Genomic DNA, 18,849 nt, shown 5'->3' on the forward strand with positions numbered 1-18,849 from the left:
GGAGGTGAATTTTTGTTTGTGGCTTCTGTCCTTTCCAAAGCCCTTCATCCCTCGTGGGCTTTGGGTCCTCGGGTCCAGGATCTCTCGTTCAGGTCAGGCAATTGTAAACGGCTAATCCTAAAGCAAAGTCTCCCCTGTGTTTGTCGGGATACAAGACCTGGATAGAGGTTTAATGCCAAAGCTCATCAGGCTCTGCTTCAGCCCTGCATCCTGGGAGTCATGGGAAAGTGCTTCGTAAAAATGAGTTGGTGACTCCAGATGGCTCCGTGCAGTCGTGCAGCTGGGAGTGTCCATGCCATGCTGGGACTCCGGCTGCTCCGTTCTCTCTGCTCTCCAGCCAGGGGGAAAACACAGGTGAACTGAGCAGGGTACACTGGCCAGGCGCAGCAGGAGGGTCAGGTTTGGAGCTGCCAGATAGCACAGGGTTCGGCTCTGGTTCTGTCAGTCTGACCTCACTTTCATGGCAGCTGCTTTCTAACAAAAGCCAGTTGGGAAAAGGAGCTGTTCATGGCAAGGGCTTTCTTGGCAAGGAAGCATTGTCCTGGGAACTGCGTCTGGATGCCCGTAGGACACTTCTGTCCGCGCATCTGCTCTGGGCAGAAAACCCAGCATCCTGGCTGCTTCTGCAGAGAACAGCAAGGAGCTGGATGTGGCCCTCCAGTCTGAAGTTCTGTCATCTCATTGGGCTGGGAGCAGCAGGACAGGCAGAGGGCTTGTCCTCCCTCTCTGGTGCAAGACAGCCACCGCAGCGGTAGGAAAGATGGCTGGAAAAGATATCAAGCGTTTGTGCTGCATCCGGGGATGCTGAAGGAACTGAATAACTGTGCAAGAGGAAGGTGTGTTGACTGCAGAAGTCTGGTGTAGTTGTCCCCTGGTGAGCAGCTCTCCCAAGCTGTGATGTGCGGTCACATCACTGTGACAGTGACACACGAGTGCACAGGTAGCAAGGTGCGAGATCCTGGTTTCAAAACGCTGCAGGAACATAGCACAATTTCTAAAGCAATCTTAGTCCTGCTCCCAGAGTGACAACTTTCCTCCCCGGCTACATCTGGGCTAAATTTGTCTCTCTTTCCAATGCTGCCCTTTCAACATGCAGGCTGTTCATTTCTCACGCTTCCACCACGCCTTTGTGCGCAGCTGCTATGGTCTGTTTGGCTCTTATTTCAGGTCCTGAACTCCACGTCTGTGTTCGTGCCTCTGTGCTGGAGTTATTGCCTTGTTCCTGCAGTTCTGCTGGGGCAGAGTAGCTACTTCCAGCTGCTGCCCGGCACAGAACATAGCGTTTCAGGATGAAATGTGAGCGTGCCCTTAGTGAATGGACACTGTTAGGGGCTTGCAGCCAGAGAGAGCAGGGTTTGGGGTATATACAAGACCTGAGTATCCCATCCCTGAATGCTCCTCTACAGCTGATAACTAAAGCCCATTCCCTGCTGTTTCTTCACAGCTACCCTGCAGCAATTAAGGATTGTGATAGCAAACTGCCACTGAAATGGTTACAGAGCCTCTGCCATGCCAGCAGCTAAAGCATTTTAACTTAGACCCTTTCCCAGCTAGGTTTGGCTCCCCTAGAAGAAGGACTTCTTCCTGCTCTCCCTCTATCTGTCCCTACTTTAGGAGGCTAGTATAATAAATGCAGAGCAATTTATATGTGTACAAAATATTTCCAAACCAGCCCCTATAAGCATCAGATTGGTCAAGACCCACACACAATTTCCTCAACACAGCCCGGTTCCCCGGCTGAGCCATTGATTTGGCCTTTGGTTTTCCCCTGATGCTTTCCTAGCCAGATGCTGCCCTGAGTGGCTCCGTGGCAGGTGGGAACAGGGCTGTGTTTGTGAGCTCTGCTCACAACACCGGCCTCGTGGCTGTGAAAGCCCCCACTCTCTTTGCTTTTCCTCCAACACATTTCTCAGCAGATTCAGGATTTAAAAATAGAGGGTTTACTTCAAGTGGCACTAGATGTCTCAGTGCGGGTTGCATTAAAATGGAGACTGTAGCACCTGTAAACACACCAATTACCTCTCATCTCCTGAAAAATGCATTCATCCTGCACAGCCTGGCTGCAGCAGAAATGGATTCTGAACAAGGTGACCCCCCGAGTGCCACCCCAGTGCTCCCAGCAAGCCTGCACACATCCCGCTGCTCAGCTGGGTCACAGCATAGCTGTGTCTTTATTCACAGAGGCAGATGAAAGGCAGGAGATGACACTAGCTGCCAACAATTCACTCTCTGACAAATGACTTCTCCACCCACCCCACTCCCTCCACATCCTAAAAGTCCTGAATCAGGTCCCCCCTTCTGCAATCAGAGCTGGAAAACCAGAGCAGCTGTTGAAATACCATGGGCTACCGTTTTTCTCTCCGCTTTCTGATTTCCAAGCCACAATTTTGAACTTCTTTTGCTCAATGAATAAACAGTAGAGAGATATTTTTAAAAGCAGAAAGTGGGGCCTATGACCTCCTCTTTTGGCTTCAGGAGTTTGGAGGAAGAGCCCCCATAACCGAAGGCACGTTGTAGCCACAGGAGAGCAGCCCACCTGGCCGGATCCTGCTCCTTCGCTGTGGCTGGACTTGCTGATCTTTTTTATTGGGTTTACAATTCCCTTGAGGTTTGGGAATTCCTTGGTGAGCTCTTTGTATGAACGTGTCTCTTCCTGCCGGCTGCCAGTGAGCGGCTGCTGGAAAACACAGCTGAGGTCAGGGAAGAACCCACTGGGCAAACCTGCGCCCAGTTCCTGCTGGGAACACCCAGCGCCTCCCTTGCAGAGCCCTGAGGAGCTGAAGAAGAGCAGGATTTGCTCTGTGATGAGCAACTCCCTCACTGCCCTGTGGGTGGGGAAATCCACCAAAATATGTCTTGCTGGTGAAAGCAACTGGTATTGCTGTCAGTCCCAAACAAAAGGGAGGCCACTGCTCTCTCTGCTCTGCCCTCTGCCCCCCTGTGCTGTCCCTCCTGCCTCTGGCAGAGCACCATAAACCTCTCCAAATTGTTGGGAGAAGACAGTCGTGACTCAGAAATATCTATGGGAATATTTGCTCTGGTTTTATTACTGAGGTGAAGCCAAAAAGAAGAGCGAAGGAGGTGCTCTGGCAAAGCTGGTTCCTGCAGAAGAGGAGGGAAGGACAGAGCCCTCTTCCAGGCTGGGATTGCGGCAGTCGGGTGGGACACGGCGTATCGAGGCTGGATGAAATATGGAGGCAGGTCCTAAGGGTGCACCTGCCTGACTTTTTCATCTGCTTGGCAAGGCAAGGTGTCAGATGAGGGAGCTACGTGCGAGGCAAGCAAGCAGAGTGGGATGGCACAGTTCCCACCTCCAGCACTGGCGCTGTCTTTGGTGAAGCAAACGCAGTCTCACAGCAGTGAGGATGCACTGAAAAGGTCGTTTCTATTGTGGTGGCTGCTGCTATTGCAAAAGAGGGTGAGTTCCTCCAGGGTGAGATACAGGCAAGCTGACCTCGCCATGGAGGCAGAGGAGAGAGCTTAAAAGGTCGGAGAACAAACCAAGCATTAAAATTGCAGGCAAGCCCAGGCTGGTTCCCTTGAAGGACACTAGAGACACTGCTGCTTGACCGAGCAGAGCAGACATTCCTAGAGCTGATCTCCTGATACCAACAAGATTTTTCAATATTCCCTTTCACTTCTGCAGCAGACTGAAAACATTCCTTCTGAAATATTTATCTCATCCATTTCTTCCTGTAGGGAACAAAAGGAGTGTGAAGCGCACCTATAACCTGACGGATCATCTGACACCTTCTGTAACTTCTAGCAGGGGGAGGTGCCAAATCATATTTACGTCTCCAAGCCCAAGCTCTAAAGGATCAGACACCAATTATCACAGGCAAAGAGCATGCACTGGTGGAGGTGACAGGCACCTCAAGTTACCTACAGCGTGACTACTGAGCTCTCCTGGGAAGAAATCTAGCTTGAGTTTTTGAACACTAAGATAGAGCTGTTGAGAGACTGACATCCATCTCACATCCCTCGGAGTGGGAAAACAGGTGCTTGGTGCCATCATGCCTTTCCCGGATGAGCGGGTCAGTAGCCCAGGAGGCTACTTGTCCCACCCCAAGGGCAATGTTTTGGTTACACATGGCTCACCTATGGACCAGGGCATTTGAAGTAGAACATTACCTACCATTCTTGCTTCTTACGACATCTACGTCTGGATCAGATCTGGTGTTATTGCTTGCACCCAAACCACTCCTAAACCAGTTGTCTGCCCAGAAGCTTTCCTGCAGCCTCCTGTCAGTGCAGTGCCTGCCCTGTGCAGTTCAGGATAACTGATGGGTGGCTCCAACTGTAACCAAACTGTCTGCAAGCAGTAGAACAAGCCAGCTTCCAGTGAAGAAACACATAGCTGAGAACAAAACCACTTTCTCCAGGAAGATGAGGTCTCCAAAACAAGGGCTTTGCTTAGAAAAGATCCAGCTGTCACGGCTACATGCAGGCTCCCCACTTCCAGCACAGAGCCCTGCCCCATCCAAACCTCCCTGGAGGGGCTAATTAAAAGAAAGGACACAGAAGTGTCATCAACAGCATGGTTTCTGGCCAGAAGCTCTCCCAGTGCCAGTCAGATCTTCAGGCCAGCTTTGTAATCCTTGAGACACTGAGAGAAACCAGAACAGCTCTCCTGACCGTTTTGCCCAGTATTAGCTTCAGTGACTTGCAGCATGATAATTTATTAACTCCCAGCACTGCATGTCGGAGCGCTGTACGTGGCTGGGGGGGAGCTGAACTGTCCTGACTTCCTCCAGATTTGTATGGCAAGGCTAGAAAACACAGAATCTCAAAAATTCAAACCGAGCAAGAAGTCAGCAGCGACTGTTCAGGATTGAGCTGTGTCACTTACCCTGGGGACTTCACTGTGCATGAGGAATTACACAGGAGGAGCCAGAGCACCCTGAGAAGGGAGCTGGAAATCCCAGAGACCTCTTCCCTCCAGCAAACCTGTCGGCTGCCCTCCTCTGACCTTTTTGCTCAGCTCCCTGTGACAGTCTCCCAGGAAAGCCCCACATAATGGAATTGCCTGATTCCTCCAGCTGTTCCCCCATTACCCACCCACTACGCCGAGGCTGCTGTATTTCCACCTGCCGCAGAGAACGCAGAGAGCGCTTAATGGCTTATGGCTGGATAAACAGTAAAACTGAGCATATGTGAACATTTCAGCCTCCCCTGTGCCCACCGCACCGCTGCTCATCGGTCTGCTGAGCAAATCTTCCAGGGCCTGAGGCTGCCAGGCGTTCCTGGCTCAGACCAGAGAGCCTGACGAGGGCGGCTAGGGAATGCAGAGGCAGTGAGGATCGATGGACCGAAGCCGTGAGCTGCTGCTGCACATTGACTGGTGCTCACTGAGCTGTTCAGGGGGCCTGGGAGGAGCTGGCTGGAGTAGGAGTGGGGCTCTGCTCCAGTCCTGAGAGCTTCTGAGACAGGAGAAAGGACAGTGTTCTCTGGATCAGGGTCTTGGAGACATGTGATAGCCAGGATGTGTCTCAGAGGGGTATGCATGGAGACTGAGCCAAAGAAGAGAAGAAGCAGCCCATCTCTGCATACTCTGTCCTCCAGGGCTCCTAAACCCGCACATCACCTCCTACATTTTTGTATTAAGAGACGCACAAAGGAGTAAAGTCTCATTCTTTAAAATTTAACACTCATTCAACAGCTACACACACAAACAATGTAGACACAGGAATGTACACAAAAGTATTAAACGAGATAGATCTTTATTAGAAGCTTCCAGAATATTTTATCTGTTCTCCTCCTCCACAGAACCCCTCTTACTGAATATACAGCTACTACAGTCCATCTAGTGACTGTACATCTCTCTGTTGCTATTTGCTCCTCCGTATCTCACTGTACAATTGTACAGTGCTCTCTTATCAGCAATAATACATGGTCTTCAATATAACCCTACACACATTAAAATTGCATGGCACTCTGCGTTACTAAACCTCTCGTCTCTGGTTTCCTAAGACAAAAATTGCCACCAACTGTTCCTATAAAGCTCGTAGGCAGATCCACAGAGGTATGCTGGCCAGATTTCCCCCAGGACCTTTGTGGATCCGGTCCCTAAGTGCTTAATAAATCTCATATTTGTGCTGTTATTGGACTTGGGAGTGAAGAAAAACCCTCATGAATAATGCCCTTGAGTGATCAGGAAGGCACTAAAGAAAGGGAAGAAACCGGACGGCTTCCTTGTCATTTTTTGCCCCACCTTCCATTCTGGGTCTTCTCCAGCCCCACACTCAACCATGGCACCTCCTCATCCGACATTTCCTCCCAGCCAACTCTGTGTCTCAACTCTGTGTCTCTAGGATGGGAGGCAGTGTAGGGACCAACAAACCTAGACCCTTCATCTGATCATTGTCAGAGCCAAATATGTATGTGTGGCTTTTCCTCCTCTTCGACATACTCCTGTCCCTGTCAGGGCTCTTTCCTGAGGCTTCCCTGAGCTCAGCCTCTCTTCCTGCTGCCCCTACAGCCCCTTTCTGTTCTCTGCAGCCTCCTGCAGGGCCCTTCCCACCTGCCCTCCCCCGGCTCTGGCTGTGTGACACCTGCCCATCCTTTGCCTTCAGGAGTGAGATGTGTCCTTGCAGTGGATGCTCCTCACCCGCAGGGACAGACATTGCATCCACAGCTCTCGCTCCACAAGACTGAAGCAGCCACATGCAACAGAAACCTTATCTCAGCCTCCTGAACAGTTTGACCAAGCTGTGGCTTCCTGGATTGAAATCCAAGAGGATGACTTCTCCTGCAATGAGCCAAACTGGTCATGGGAGACTTGGACTTTGCCAAGCGAGCAGCTCTTCCATCTCTCTTTAGCTGCTGCCTAGCTCACCACACACAGCCAGCACATGCTCAGCAAAGCACCATGTTGGAACAGAGACAGCTTCTCCCCAAAGCTCTCCCCTCTCTTCCTTCACAGATACCCCAATCCTTTCACAGGAATGAAGCACTTTCCTCATTTCTTTTCCTCTCTCCTCCCTTCACCACCTCAGTGCCTTCCTTTGCCACCAGGTAGCTTCAGCAGGGAAGACAGACAAACACTGCCCTGGAACAGACACTGTGACTACTCCTAGGAGATAGCACAAGTACGCAAAAAGTGTGCAAAGAAAGAACAGAGCCAGCCCACTCCAGGCTCCTCTTCTGTCCAGTACAGGTACAAACTGCCTACCGTATTATAAATGACTGTCACCGGAAGGATCCTGCTTCCTGTGACATCCTGTCCCGTTTAGGGATGGGTGCAGAGAAGTCTTGATGCTGGGATCCAGGCTTCTTACACTGCCCAAGAATGAAGTCCCCGGCCTCTGCCTTCACAGTCCTTGTTTGTCCTCAGGAAGAACCTCTGGTGTGTGCTGAGCCTAGATCCGGGGTTGCCCTTCTCTGACCTGCCTTCGGAAGTAACGGATGGCAGAAAGTGTGCCAAAACTTGCCAGGAACACTGAAAAAGAGCCCAACACATTACCATGGTGAGTTTGGATGTTTCTTCCAAACCTGAAGACCTTTTCCCAAACTTGAAGATCACAAGCTACTTGGCTTTTTCTGGTCCATGGCACCTTGGGTGGTCACTCCCCTCCCTTTCTTATTTCCTGCTTAACTTTCCTCTTCATCCCCACCACACTGTGTTTGTTCCCTCTGCGTTCAGTCCTGAGCTGCCCACAGCTCAGTTGACCCCATCTAGTCCTATAGTCTGGGCATGTGGATCACACCACCATTTCACAGGAAAGGTCTTATTTTAAGAGAAATACAACATTGATTTTATATGTGTGGTAGAGATGGTTGGTGGTTAGTTGTAGAGGTTCATGTAGAGGTCTACTGGGTCTGGTGGGCAGGGCAATGAAGCTGATGAAGGGTCTGGAGCACGAGTCTTACGAAGAGCTGCTGAGAGAACTGGGAGTGTTTGGCCTGGAGAAGAGGAGGCTGAGGGGAGACAAGCAGGTTAAAACCTGAAAGAAAGCTGTAGTAAGGTGGGATCTCAAGCGCATGGTTTATTGGCAGATAGGAATGGTTAGACTAGATGACCTAAGAGGTCTTTTCCAATCTATGCTTGTCTCCTCTCCCAAGGAACAAGTAATAGGATAAGAGGGAATGGACTCAGGTTGTGTCAGGCGAGTTTTAGATTGGATATTAAAAAAAAATCTTTACCCAGAGAGCGGTGACGGAAGAGGCTGCCCAGAGCAGCGGGGAAGTCTCCATCCCTGGAGGTGTTCAAAATGTGTGTGGACAGGGCACTTTGTGACATGGTTTAGTAGGCACAATGGTGTTGGACTGGATGAGCTTAGGGGACTTTTCCAACCTTAATGATTCTGTGATTCTTTGATTCTATGACTCTAATCTTGGATAAGAAGACAACAGTAGGAAATCTCACTAGGGCTTCAGGACAATGCCTTCCTGTTCTACTTCTGTTTGGACCAGGAAGATACCAAAAAAATTACCATTTTGTGGGTGCTCTGAGGTTACTGTGATCCCAGAACAAAGCAGAAAATACCCAAACCCCGGAATGAGAAAGTGCAGAGCTACGAAAAATAACTAATGGAGATTATACACAGAATCAAGCTCTTCTCTGTATTTGTAGCCAACAGTTTTAGCTTGGTAAGAGAGGTCAAATTCCTCAGATCTCTACTCAAAAGAACCTGGGAATCCAAGTCATGCCTTTGGACTTCCCAGTTTAAATTCAGATTTGTTTTTTATTTACTTGTTAGAACCTGGGACACAGGCAGGGAAATTCAATTTGTTAAAACCTAAAATGCCAGAAGAGAATTGCCAGTCTAGGATGCCAAACTGCCTCTTGCCTCCTCTCCTCACCGGGGTGCTTATTGCACACTGGGTTATGCAATTCTCAGGGCACGAGGCCCATGTCCTGCTTTTCGCACCACCTCCGAGGCCACATCTACCATCTAATACTAAGAAGGCAAGAAGGAGCCAGCCAAAAGCTCCTTGTGATGATTGCGCTGAGCAACCTTAGCTAATAAGCTATTCTCAGCCCAGGGTGTCAGCTTCCTGTGTGACCTTAGTGGGGAACATTCCTCCCCTGGACAAGCAGCAGGAAGCCCTGGCCCCAGCATGTTGCCCTGTGGCAGGGGTCTTTGGTGCCCAGGATCTGGACCCCGCTCTGAGCTCCTGCACTTGCTGTTCCATGACCTCCCCATCGGCACTCCTTGGGCCACAGCCCAGCTAATTCGTGTGGCCCAAGCTTCCTCTCTACCCACCAGTTATTCAAATTCTGTGGTTGGAGAGGAGAAGAACTGACAGGACTCCATTTAATCATAGAATCAGAATGGTTTGGGTTGGAAGGGATCTCAAAGCCCATCCAGTCCCAGGAGTATAAACCTGTGTACTCAAGGTCCTGATTTAGCTTCCAGCCAACAGGGAGCCTCAAGAAGCCTCTTTTCTCCTGACCCACTGGTACTGATCCCTGTCAGAGGTGAAAGTTAGGAATACAGTCTTGTCCTACAGCTCAGTTCAAGTCAGCTTTGTGTGGGAAAGGACAACCTAAACAACTAGGAATCAGGACTGCCTTTTCTATAGCAGAGAGGAGATATTAGAAAGTAGCAGGACACTTTGGAAAAGGAGGAAAATGACTGCATTTTCCCACATGCACCGTTAGGTGTGTTAGCATCCCTGCCTTTCTGCCTGCTGTGTCTTCCATAAGGTCCTTCCCACACCTCTCCCACCGGGCTGGGCATGGTACGTACTGGTCTTCCAAGCATCCGGAGCTCGTAGGTCGGAGGTCTTCACTGCCCAGGATGCGAAGGCGCAGAAGACAAGGCACATGTCTTTGTGGGTCAGTGCCAACGGAACCTCGGGCCTCCCTGCGGGAACAAGAGCACAAGGCTTGGGGTTTTCTGCTGCCTCCTCTGCCACAGCAGGCTCCAGTCCCGCTGGGGACATCAGTCCTTGCACTCCCAAAGAAATCTATCTTTGTCACAAGTTTTCCCTCCCTGAAGATGTTCTTTTCCACCATTGGTGAGGTCAAACTTGTCTATTTAAGACTTTCCTAAGCAGAGGGGTTCCCTCTCAGTTCTACTCATTAAGAGCCTGAGGCAAATATTCATTAATGCTACCCACGGGCCCGGGAGGCAGAGCCAGCAGCCACCAGGACCCCTGACTGCTTCACCACCTCCTTGCAGTTCTTCCCAGAACCAACTTGCATGGCAGCTGGAAGCGTGGCTGGGGAGTAGATTCAAGGGAGAGCAATTCCTGGGACACACTGGGGCTGCAGGCAGACCCCCTTCGTGCAAGAAGATGTCCCAAGATGCACGCAGCTCTAGTAGAACACACAGCCCCCAAGAAGCTCCAGTGCTCCGCATCCCTCTGCAGATCCCGTCCCGCTCCCATTACCTGCTAGGTCCAGGGAGGGAGACAGCCCTGGGGGCTCTGCTTTACTCTCTCTGCTGTAGTTGGAGTCTAGGACAAGAGACATTGTGGCTGCCCCATCCCTGTTCCAGGCCAGGTTGGATGGGGCTTTGAGCCTCCTGATCCAGTGGGAGGTGTCCCTGCCCATGGCAGGGGGTGGGACTGGATGGGCTTTAAGGTCTTTTCCAACCCAAACTATTCTGTGATTCTATGACAACTCGAAGACAAGTTCCAAGAGCAGGTTATTTTTGCTCCTATGTTTATTTGATCGGGCTTTTAATTAAAGCTGCCTTATTAATTAGCTATGGCCGCAGCAAAGGGGGTTTTCTCTGTGCAAACTGAAGCTGTGTTTTGAGGCACCCCTTGGGATGACTCATTCATTGTTTGGTTTTGCTATTAACTGTGAGGCACTGTGCCTGTGAGCATCACATAAGCTTTAAGATAAATATGCTGTCTGTCCTAGTGGGTCAGACTTTCTCTCCCTTTATTCCAGTTTCTCTTACTAGCCTTCAGTAAGACTCAATCTTCAGGTAACCTCTGAGATCTCTGGAGGGTGTTTTTCAAATTAGTGTGTGTTTTAAAGGCCGGGACCCTTAGGTGTGTTCCACTCTGTGCACACCTATTCCCTCACCAATATTAGAGGGATTAGCCTGATCAGGACAGCATCTCAGCAGCCACTGCCTTATCTCAGGGCCACAAGTCTTTGGTACAGAAGGATTTTGCTCCTTTGCCTTCCATTTCCTCATCAGAAACCCAGGAATAGAGTCCTGCAGGCAGACGGATGGCACTGGGGTGTGGGATTCCTGCCTTTAACAAACCCTGAATTAGCACCGGATGTGTTTAACGCAGCTATCGACTTCTTTAAGTTCTTCTTGGCCAGAATGCAAAAGAATAGATTAGACCCACAGTCAGTTAAATCCATACAGGGGGACATGTGCGTCAGCTGCGATGGGGGCTTTGGGCCAGGCTGAGTTTCAGCCTGTTGCACGCACGCTGTCATGACCACCTTTGCCCCAGGGCTAGAATTCACAGGGAGCAAAGCAAGTTATGTACAAAATATACCCAGATCCCAGGTCTCCTGCAGCACGGAGAGCCGTCCTGGGGAGCCTGACCAGCAGCAGTGCCTTGGCTCAAGCACAGGGTGGGCATCACAAGAGAGAGATGATGCGACACAGCATGTCCTGCTGGTGTCTTTAGCCACGCTTCCAAGGATTCCTGTTAAAGCCCTGGGCTGCTATGTGGGGATATTAACATGCCAGGAAGATGGTTTCAGACCAGATATTCCTGGCAAATGCCACCAAAATGCTCCCATCCCTATGGTGGCTCTGGTGCCGCTGCGGCCGCAGTGGAGGCGGGTGCAGCAGGGCCAGAGCTGGCTGCCAGGCCTCCCAGGGGCGGTGGGAGCCGGGGAGACCCCACGGGCAGAGGAGCATCCCTGCGCAGCGGCAGCGGGGGCAGGAGGGCAGGAGGCAGGGACGGCAGGGCTTTACCTGTCAGCGCAAGGGTCATGTCCAGGCCTGGCTGTGTCTGGCCTCTTCCCAGCGGAGCCAGCGGGACGAGCGGGAGATTGTCTCCAGATCCTCTCCGCACAAGAGCCTGTGGGGCTGGGGCTTGGCCTCTGACGAGACTCATTGGCCTTTGCAGGAGGGATTTCAAAGCCCCCACAGCTTTCTTCACCTCGGAGGCTGGAGTGATGGAGAAAATTCCTCTCCAGCCTGCCCTGTTCCTAGGCCCATCTGGAAAGAAGTGTTCGTACACCTCAGGGACTGAGATAACCAGGGAGTCTTTAACCGGAGCCGAGTTGAGATCCTCATTTTGCAGCTGAGCATCGTCCAAGCTGCTGAATTTCTTTCGCTTCCTGTCTTTACCCTTGACTTTTTTCCTTTTTCCTTCTGGTTCCCAGAAAAAATATTCATACAGTTCAGGCAAGGATATTTCTCTTTCCAAGGGTGTTTTCTCTCCCTCCACTGAGTTCCCCATTCCTTCTTCTTCCCCTTGGGAGTCACAGAACAAATAATCGTACATCTCAGGCCAAGTCACGTCCAGGGTGTCTGCCCTGGCAGAGGTGCCGGCTGCGAAGCAAGGGGGGCCCAGCTCCCCGGGGGTCTGGGCTGCAGGCTCCTCATGAGCTCCCTCAGCAGCATCCCCTCCAAAAACAGCCACACTCTTGGGACAGGGAGGCTTCTCCGGCACCTCCTGGCATGTCTCTCCCAAAGGACTCACAGCTCCGCTGGCAGGGATCACTGGCACATTGTCACGTACGCCCAAGCCACCAGCCTGCCCGAGCTTTGCATGCTTGGTGGTCTTTGTCTTCTCCAAGGGCTGTGCTGCCGGTTCCTTCACCTTCAGCTTTGGGGAAGCGCTCACAGCCGGATCGCCCTTGTCTGTGCTGGGGCTGGGCACCGGCTGTTTGCTCTCTCCTGCCTCCTCGCTCCCCAGCTTCACAGGAGCAGGCTTGGCTGCCTTCTCCTTCCCTTTGCTCTTTCGTGAGGTCAGTGGTGAGCTTAGAGGTGCCTTCATGGGGACCACAGCCCCCTGTGCTGCAGCCCCCGCAGGCTCCTTGTCCCCCTGCGCTGCTTCGGCACCACTGGCTCCGCGTTGCTTGCGGCTCTTTCTTGTCTGCCCTGGCACCTTGGGCCTCACCACGTCTGGGGAGCTCAGCTCGGCACCCGCTCTCTCCACACTTGCCTCCTCTCGTGCCGGGCAGCCAGGAGCTCTGGGTGCTGTCTCCAGGGATGGGCTTGGTGGGTGGGCACGCAGGGGGCCCTGTTGTCCAGGCTCGGAGCGGGACACGCTGCTAGGACTTTTCCTTGCTGAACCCTCTGCAGAGGAAGGCAGTACCGGTGAGCTGCCCTGCACCGGAGCCATCGGCTGTGCCACCATTGGATTTCTATGGGGCTGCTCCCCTCCTGCGTCCCCTCCCTGCTCAGGGGTGCTTGTTCCAGCTGGGTGGCTGGGATGCTCCATGGCCTTTCTGCCGCTGGCTGCTCCTTTCTCCGATGCCGATGCCAGCTGTGATGCTGCTTCACACGCTGCGTCCTGCCCTGTGCCCCCAGCTGTGGCGGCTGTGGGGGTACAGGGGGGCTGCCTCCCCTGTGTGCTGGGCATTGGAGTGGACGAAGGGCAGCCGGGCTTGTCGCTCTCACACAGAAACCTGCTGACCGAGCCTACGTCTGCCTCGTCCTCGCTGCCTGAGAGAAGCTCCGGCAGGGCAAGGTGCCCGCCGATGGGCCAACGCAGGGAGGCGTCTCTGGGTACCCCACGTGGGGCAGAGTTTCCCGTGCCAGACCCTGGCCCGTTGCCCACCCTCGCTGCAATGTGCCCGTTTGTGCTGGCGTGGCAATCCCTCGCCGGCACGCCGTCCCCTTGTTCAATGTCACTGAGACACTGCTCCTCGGCTGTGGCCAGCGTGGCCGGCGCTAAGTTGCACTCCTCCGACGCCAAGAAGAACTCAGCCCAGTCCCTGTCATTCAGCTGAATGCTGTACTCGAAGTTGTCCATGCCTGCAGCAGCAAAGCAAGGGGAGGGGGTGGAGAGATCAGGGCGTGAGGAGGGGGCATCGGCATCAGCGGACACAGCTGAGGTGTACAGCTCCGATGCTTTCCCTCCAGGTTCCTGCCCTGCTTCCCTGCCACCCCCATTCACTCATCCTCACTGGTTCCCAGCTGCAAAGGCAGCTCCTGGCAGGCTCAGCAGGATGGACACTGCTGTGCTGGACCATAACCCAGCCAGCAATGAGAGAGACCACTACTACCCCCCTCAGGTCCCTTCTGCCTCTGCTCCCCAAGCACAGCAGCGCAGGAGGTTGGGGATTCTCTCCACAGCAGCACAGTATCATCACACCTCTCATATTATCCCCTTCCTTTGCCTACAGCTGATATATAAAAAGAGGGAGAACAATGCTCTTCAGCATTCCTGCTTCCCAGCATCATGCATGAAGCATAATCCAAACAAGGACATTTCTGCAAGCCCCAGCAGCCTCTTCTTTACCCGTTGCTCCGGGGAAGGAGAGGCAACACAGCCCCAAACCAGCAGGGGGGATCCAGCCCTAGGAGAAGAAGCAGAGAGATCACAAAGCTGCATCCTACCTGTACCACAATCTAAGCTGGTGATGGAGCCCTTCAAAGAGCCACGCAGGAAAATCATCCCAGCACAACATGATGCTGTACCCTTGATGGGGGCAGAGAGCTCGGCTCCAGCACAGATCCATTCAGGGGCTAAAAATAGACACCCCTCCTCCCTCCCCGGTGTGTCACTTGAGATCCGAGTGTGATGGGTTCAGAGAGGGCAGACCTATATATAGAAGCTTGTGGGGAAGATGTGAGGGTGCCAGCCAATGCGTTTCTGTCCCACAGCCTCTGGGGTCTCTGGGACCACTCCTGGTGCCCACTGCTTGCTTCTGCCCTCTGCCTGGGGTTTCTCCGTGGGATGGCCAGCAAAGAAGGGGTCCAGGCCCACAGAGCTCACAGCCTTCGGCACAAGGAGAAGTCATGGATGCCCCATTCCTGGAGGTGTTCAAGGTCAGGTTGGATGAGACTTTGAGCAACCTGATCCAGCAGGAGGTGTCCCTGCCCATGGCAAGGAGGGTGGAACTGAATGGATTTTAAGGTCTTTTCCAACCCAAACCATTCTTATTATTCTATGATTTGGACAGCAACGATGGCTCTTTTTTCAACACCCCCACCTCTTTGCCTCAGTCTGTAGGATATCCATTTCTAGTGTGATAAAAACATGCCTCAGGGGCATCATTTGCCTAATGATAGCGCTCCTAGGGCACTTACTGCCAGCCTACTGAATATTTACATCAAAAGACCACAGCCAGTGTCATGGTCTTGTGACAATCCTTGCATGGTGCATGGCAGCCATCCCACACTGCCCAGGAGCATCTCCTGTGGGTGGCAGAGAGCCTTGGGTCAGAGACTCAGGGTGAGCCCGGCATGAGGGAATTACAGGGAAGTGACTGCCTGGGGGTGGCCTGGTGGGTCAGCAACTAGAGCCAGCGATAGCCCTCAGCTTCTGCAAGCCCCAAAGACTGCCTCCCACTGCATGCCCCCCCCCCGGTCCCAGGAGACAAAAATAGATGCCCTGAAGTAGCCACCTGCAGCGCAGCACCCATGAACACGAGCCCAAGCCCAGCTCCAGCCCTTGCAGCCCCAAGGGGAGTCAGTAGTGCCCTGAGATTCTGACCATCCCTTTGATCATCAGGTGGCTGTAGACCCCAAACTGGAGCTGGCCAGCTGTGGAGATGTGGTGAGAGCCAAGGGGGACCCATGGGCTCTGCAAGTTCCTCGGTGGGGCTGGGGTGCTGGCCATGCCACGGTGCATGCTCCAAGGAGCTAAGGGTGAGAGGGCGACGAGGCTCCTTGCCCTGCCATGCCTTGCCATCCTGTGGGAAGGAAGCTCCCCGTCGTGGCTGCCTTCACGCACTGCACTGCCAGGGAGCGAGCCAGAAGACCACCAGCAGCCAGAGGTGAAGCACACTGCCCCACGCTATCGGGCAAATATTGACCAGGACACGCTTCCTTTCTCCGTGTTCTGGGCTGACGCACACGGGGAGATTTTTGAGCTGAGAAAATATGGAAGGAAAGAGGTCTGCTGTCTTCCTATCCTATCTCCTTTCTGATCTGGCTACACCCTTCTCCCTCTCCCCCTCACACGCGCTCACAGACGCAGAAGGGAAACCAACTGGCTTCCTTTTCTTGGCTGCAGTCAATTTCCTTCCCCTTGAGTCCAGCAGCCGGGGTTAGTCAGAGAAACCTTTAAACTCTGCCTTGCAAACCACAGCAGAGAACATAAAAGAGACAGAGGCAGCGAGACGGAACTGGAAGCCAGCAGCGGGCTGGCGGCCGGCGTTATCAGTGTCACGCTTAAAACCACCACTGGAGCAGCCGCACACCAAACCCAGCAGGAACTGCACACACCCCACCACACGGTCCACCCTGGCCTCAGAGACACAAACAAGTCTCCGTGCAGGAGACATCCAAGTATTTATTTAGTTGTCCAAGCCCACACACCATCCTTGGGGAAATTACGCATCTGCTAGCACTTCCCTGCTTTTCTCTGTGGGAGCCATAAAAGTGCAGCATGGATTTCAAGGGCGAGGCACGCTGCCCCGCACCACGCAGGCTGCAGAGGGGGCATTATGCCATCTGTGAAGGACATCCAGCAGTCGCAGCCTGGACAGACCGTCTCCAATTACCTTCTGGCGTGCGGCGCGTGACCCTGTGCCTCTCTGGGATACCTGGCTCCAGCTCGCCAGAGCTGCCTCCAGAGATGCTGATGCCAGATGCTGAGATGCCGCAGGGCTGCTCCAGCACCTCCAGACCAACATGACCGGCAGACACCACCTGCTGAGCTGTGGGCAGGTGGGCACAGACCTCCTCACCACCTCCCAGCATCTCCTGTGTTGATGCTTTGGTATTAAGGACGTTATATAAATAACTAATGTCAATGTGTAATTCAAGAAGGGCCTGAAATAAAGCAGCCCCTCTCTGCCTGATGACATAGGACACAGCGTGGGAGAAAGACACAGAATCAAGGACATGGAAAAGGGAGCTGGGCAAGAAAACTAGGAATGCCACGGAGAGGCACTTCCTTTGGCATAAAAACCTCTTCTGTGGCTTCAGGGTTCACAACTGCTATTCCCAATGTAAAGGGACTTTCAACAGGCTGACAGGGAGAAAGGAGCTATCAGAGCTATATAGAATAATACTCTAAAATAAGCGATTTCCTATCCAGGAAGCTCCATTTGGGAAAATTCTGCCTTCACAGGGCTTTTAAAATTAGTACTAAAACATCACGAGTACGGAGGGATTTGGCTGAATTCACTGCCAAGACAACACAGGCAACACAGGGAAATGTGGGTCTGATTATAAACACATTCTCCCTGTCCTGCTCTAGACCCATCACATGCTGTGTGCTAGGGGAGGAAGAGAGTGATGAGTCTGCAGGAAAAGAGATGGAGAAAAAAAAAAAAAAACCATAATGGAAAAAGAAATATGTCCACAGCTTCAGGAGCAAGAGTGTATTGGCACTTGCTGCTTCCCACTGCCTGGGACAGACAGCTCTACCTGTGGCCGTTTTCTCATGCCTTGGTCCCTGATACGGTGTGGCCTTGCCTGCCCATCTCTAGCTGATCCCTGGAGTCTTCTCTCACAGCATCAGCCTTTCCATCTTGTGATCTCCCCACCTTGATTTGATTAATTTCTCCCCTTCCTTACATTCCTGCGAGGTACCAACTGACAGAGATAGCTCAGCCCTTCCTGTCCAGGACTAGGGAATGCTGAGCTGGTCAGGTCAGCTTCGACCTCACACTCCCAAGAGCCATGAAACCTCCTTTATGATGGGCAAACAGCACACACGGAATTTATATCCACCCCAGAGAAAGCATGGATGTAACAGCTACTCCATGCTGAGGAAGGAGTTAAGTCTGCATTGAAACTCCGAGTGCAATGAAGCTGTAACCACCAGTCTGGTTTTGCTGGTTTGGGGGCAGGTGAGTGGCTAGGAATTATCACCCCCAAACCATAAGAGGTCTGCATTGTTTTTGCTTAAACCCTTTAACTGCTTTGGATTTATTTTTTTTTGCCTGAAACTCCCTCCCCAGGCTCTCTTAAAATTCAGACCCATGCTTCCCCAGCAGCCAGCAGCGGGCTCACTCAAAGGTCAGCCTTAGCTGGCTTGAAACTCAGCCCGCACTCGCCTGAAACTCTGCCAAGCTCTTCCAAAAGGCTTGTATCCTGGCCTGAGTTTCGGGTTGCTAATCCAAGTCTCACTGGGTTTCAGGTTTCCGTGCAAGCTTTGGCTTTGCTCTGCACAAGAACAGCCTCGGGTCACATCCACTCTGCTGGCCGGACCCTTCCTGCCCGGCAGGGGTGGCAGCAGGCGGCCACCGCCAATGCCAAGAAAGAGGAGAGAGGGCAAACGGGGCACGCAGCTGCCTCAGAGGCATAGGTGAGCCCAATATCATCCCCCTGCACTCACTGTCCCGGAGGGGCAGGTTCTGCAGCTCCTCGGGTTCATCCCTCATGGATGCCAGAGCAGCCAAGGGGCCGTGGGGCACCAGCCCCTGGCCCGGGGTGATGCACGGCCAGGAGACAAGGTACCAAGGGGGCCACCAAGGTGATCCGAGAGCTGGAGCACAGGCAGGGAGAGTTGGGGTTGTTCAGCCTGGAGAAGAGAAGGCTCTGGGGAGACCTTAGAGCATCTTCCAGGACTGAAAGGGGCTCCAGGAAAGCTGAGGAGGGACTCTTGATCATGGAGGGCAGGGATAGGATGAGGGGAAATGGTTTTGAGCTGAAACAGGGAAGACAGATGAGATCTTAGGGAGAAAAGTTTCCTGTGAGGGTGGGGAGGCCCTGGCCCAGGTTGCCCAGAGCAGTGGTGGCTGCCCCATCCCTGGAGGTGTCCAAGGCCAGGTTGGATGGGGCTTGGAGCAGTCATATCCAGTGGGAGGTGTCCCTGCCCACGGCAGGGGGTGGAACTGGATGGGCTTTG

The 18,849-nt window shown here is 52.9% G+C and overlaps 1 protein-coding gene across 1 annotated transcript; it reads right to left on the reverse strand.

Annotated features, from left to right (window-relative positions):
• Positions 1 to 5,709: 5,709 nt before the first annotated feature.
• On the reverse strand, positions 5,710 to 14,586 carry PERM1 (PPARGC1 and ESRR induced regulator, muscle 1). The gene is made up of 4 exons (XM_054086121.1): positions 14,442 to 14,586; positions 11,844 to 13,856; positions 9,693 to 9,809; positions 5,710 to 7,438 (listed from the first exon to the last, which is right to left on the reverse strand). The coding sequence occupies exons 1-4, from the start codon at positions 14,497 to 14,499 to the stop codon at positions 7,359 to 7,361; spliced, it is 2,268 nt and encodes a 755-aa protein (XP_053942096.1). The 5' UTR covers positions 14,500 to 14,586; the 3' UTR covers positions 5,710 to 7,358.
• Positions 14,587 to 18,849: the final 4,263 nt, after the last annotated feature.

The sequence above is a fragment of the Cuculus canorus genome, chromosome 21 (genome assembly GCF_017976375.1).
Source record: "Cuculus canorus isolate bCucCan1 chromosome 21, bCucCan1.pri, whole genome shotgun sequence".
NCBI classification, from domain to species: Eukaryota; Metazoa; Chordata; class Aves; order Cuculiformes; family Cuculidae; genus Cuculus; species Cuculus canorus.

Excerpts from the sequence above, each read along its gene's own strand:
- PERM1 (XM_054086121.1), bottom strand. The coding sequence starts at position 14,499 with ATGATTTTCCTGCGTGGCTCTTTGAAGGGCTCCATCACCAGCTTAGAT. Across the intron at positions 13,857-14,441 it reads CAGCTTAGATTGTGGTACAG|GCATGGACAACTTCGAGTAC; the intron begins GTAGGATGCAGC and ends TTGCTGCTGCAG. Across the intron at positions 9,810-11,843 it reads CATGACCCTTGCGCTGACAG|GGAGGCCCGAGGTTCCGTTG; the intron begins GTAAAGCCCTGC and ends TTGTTCCCGCAG.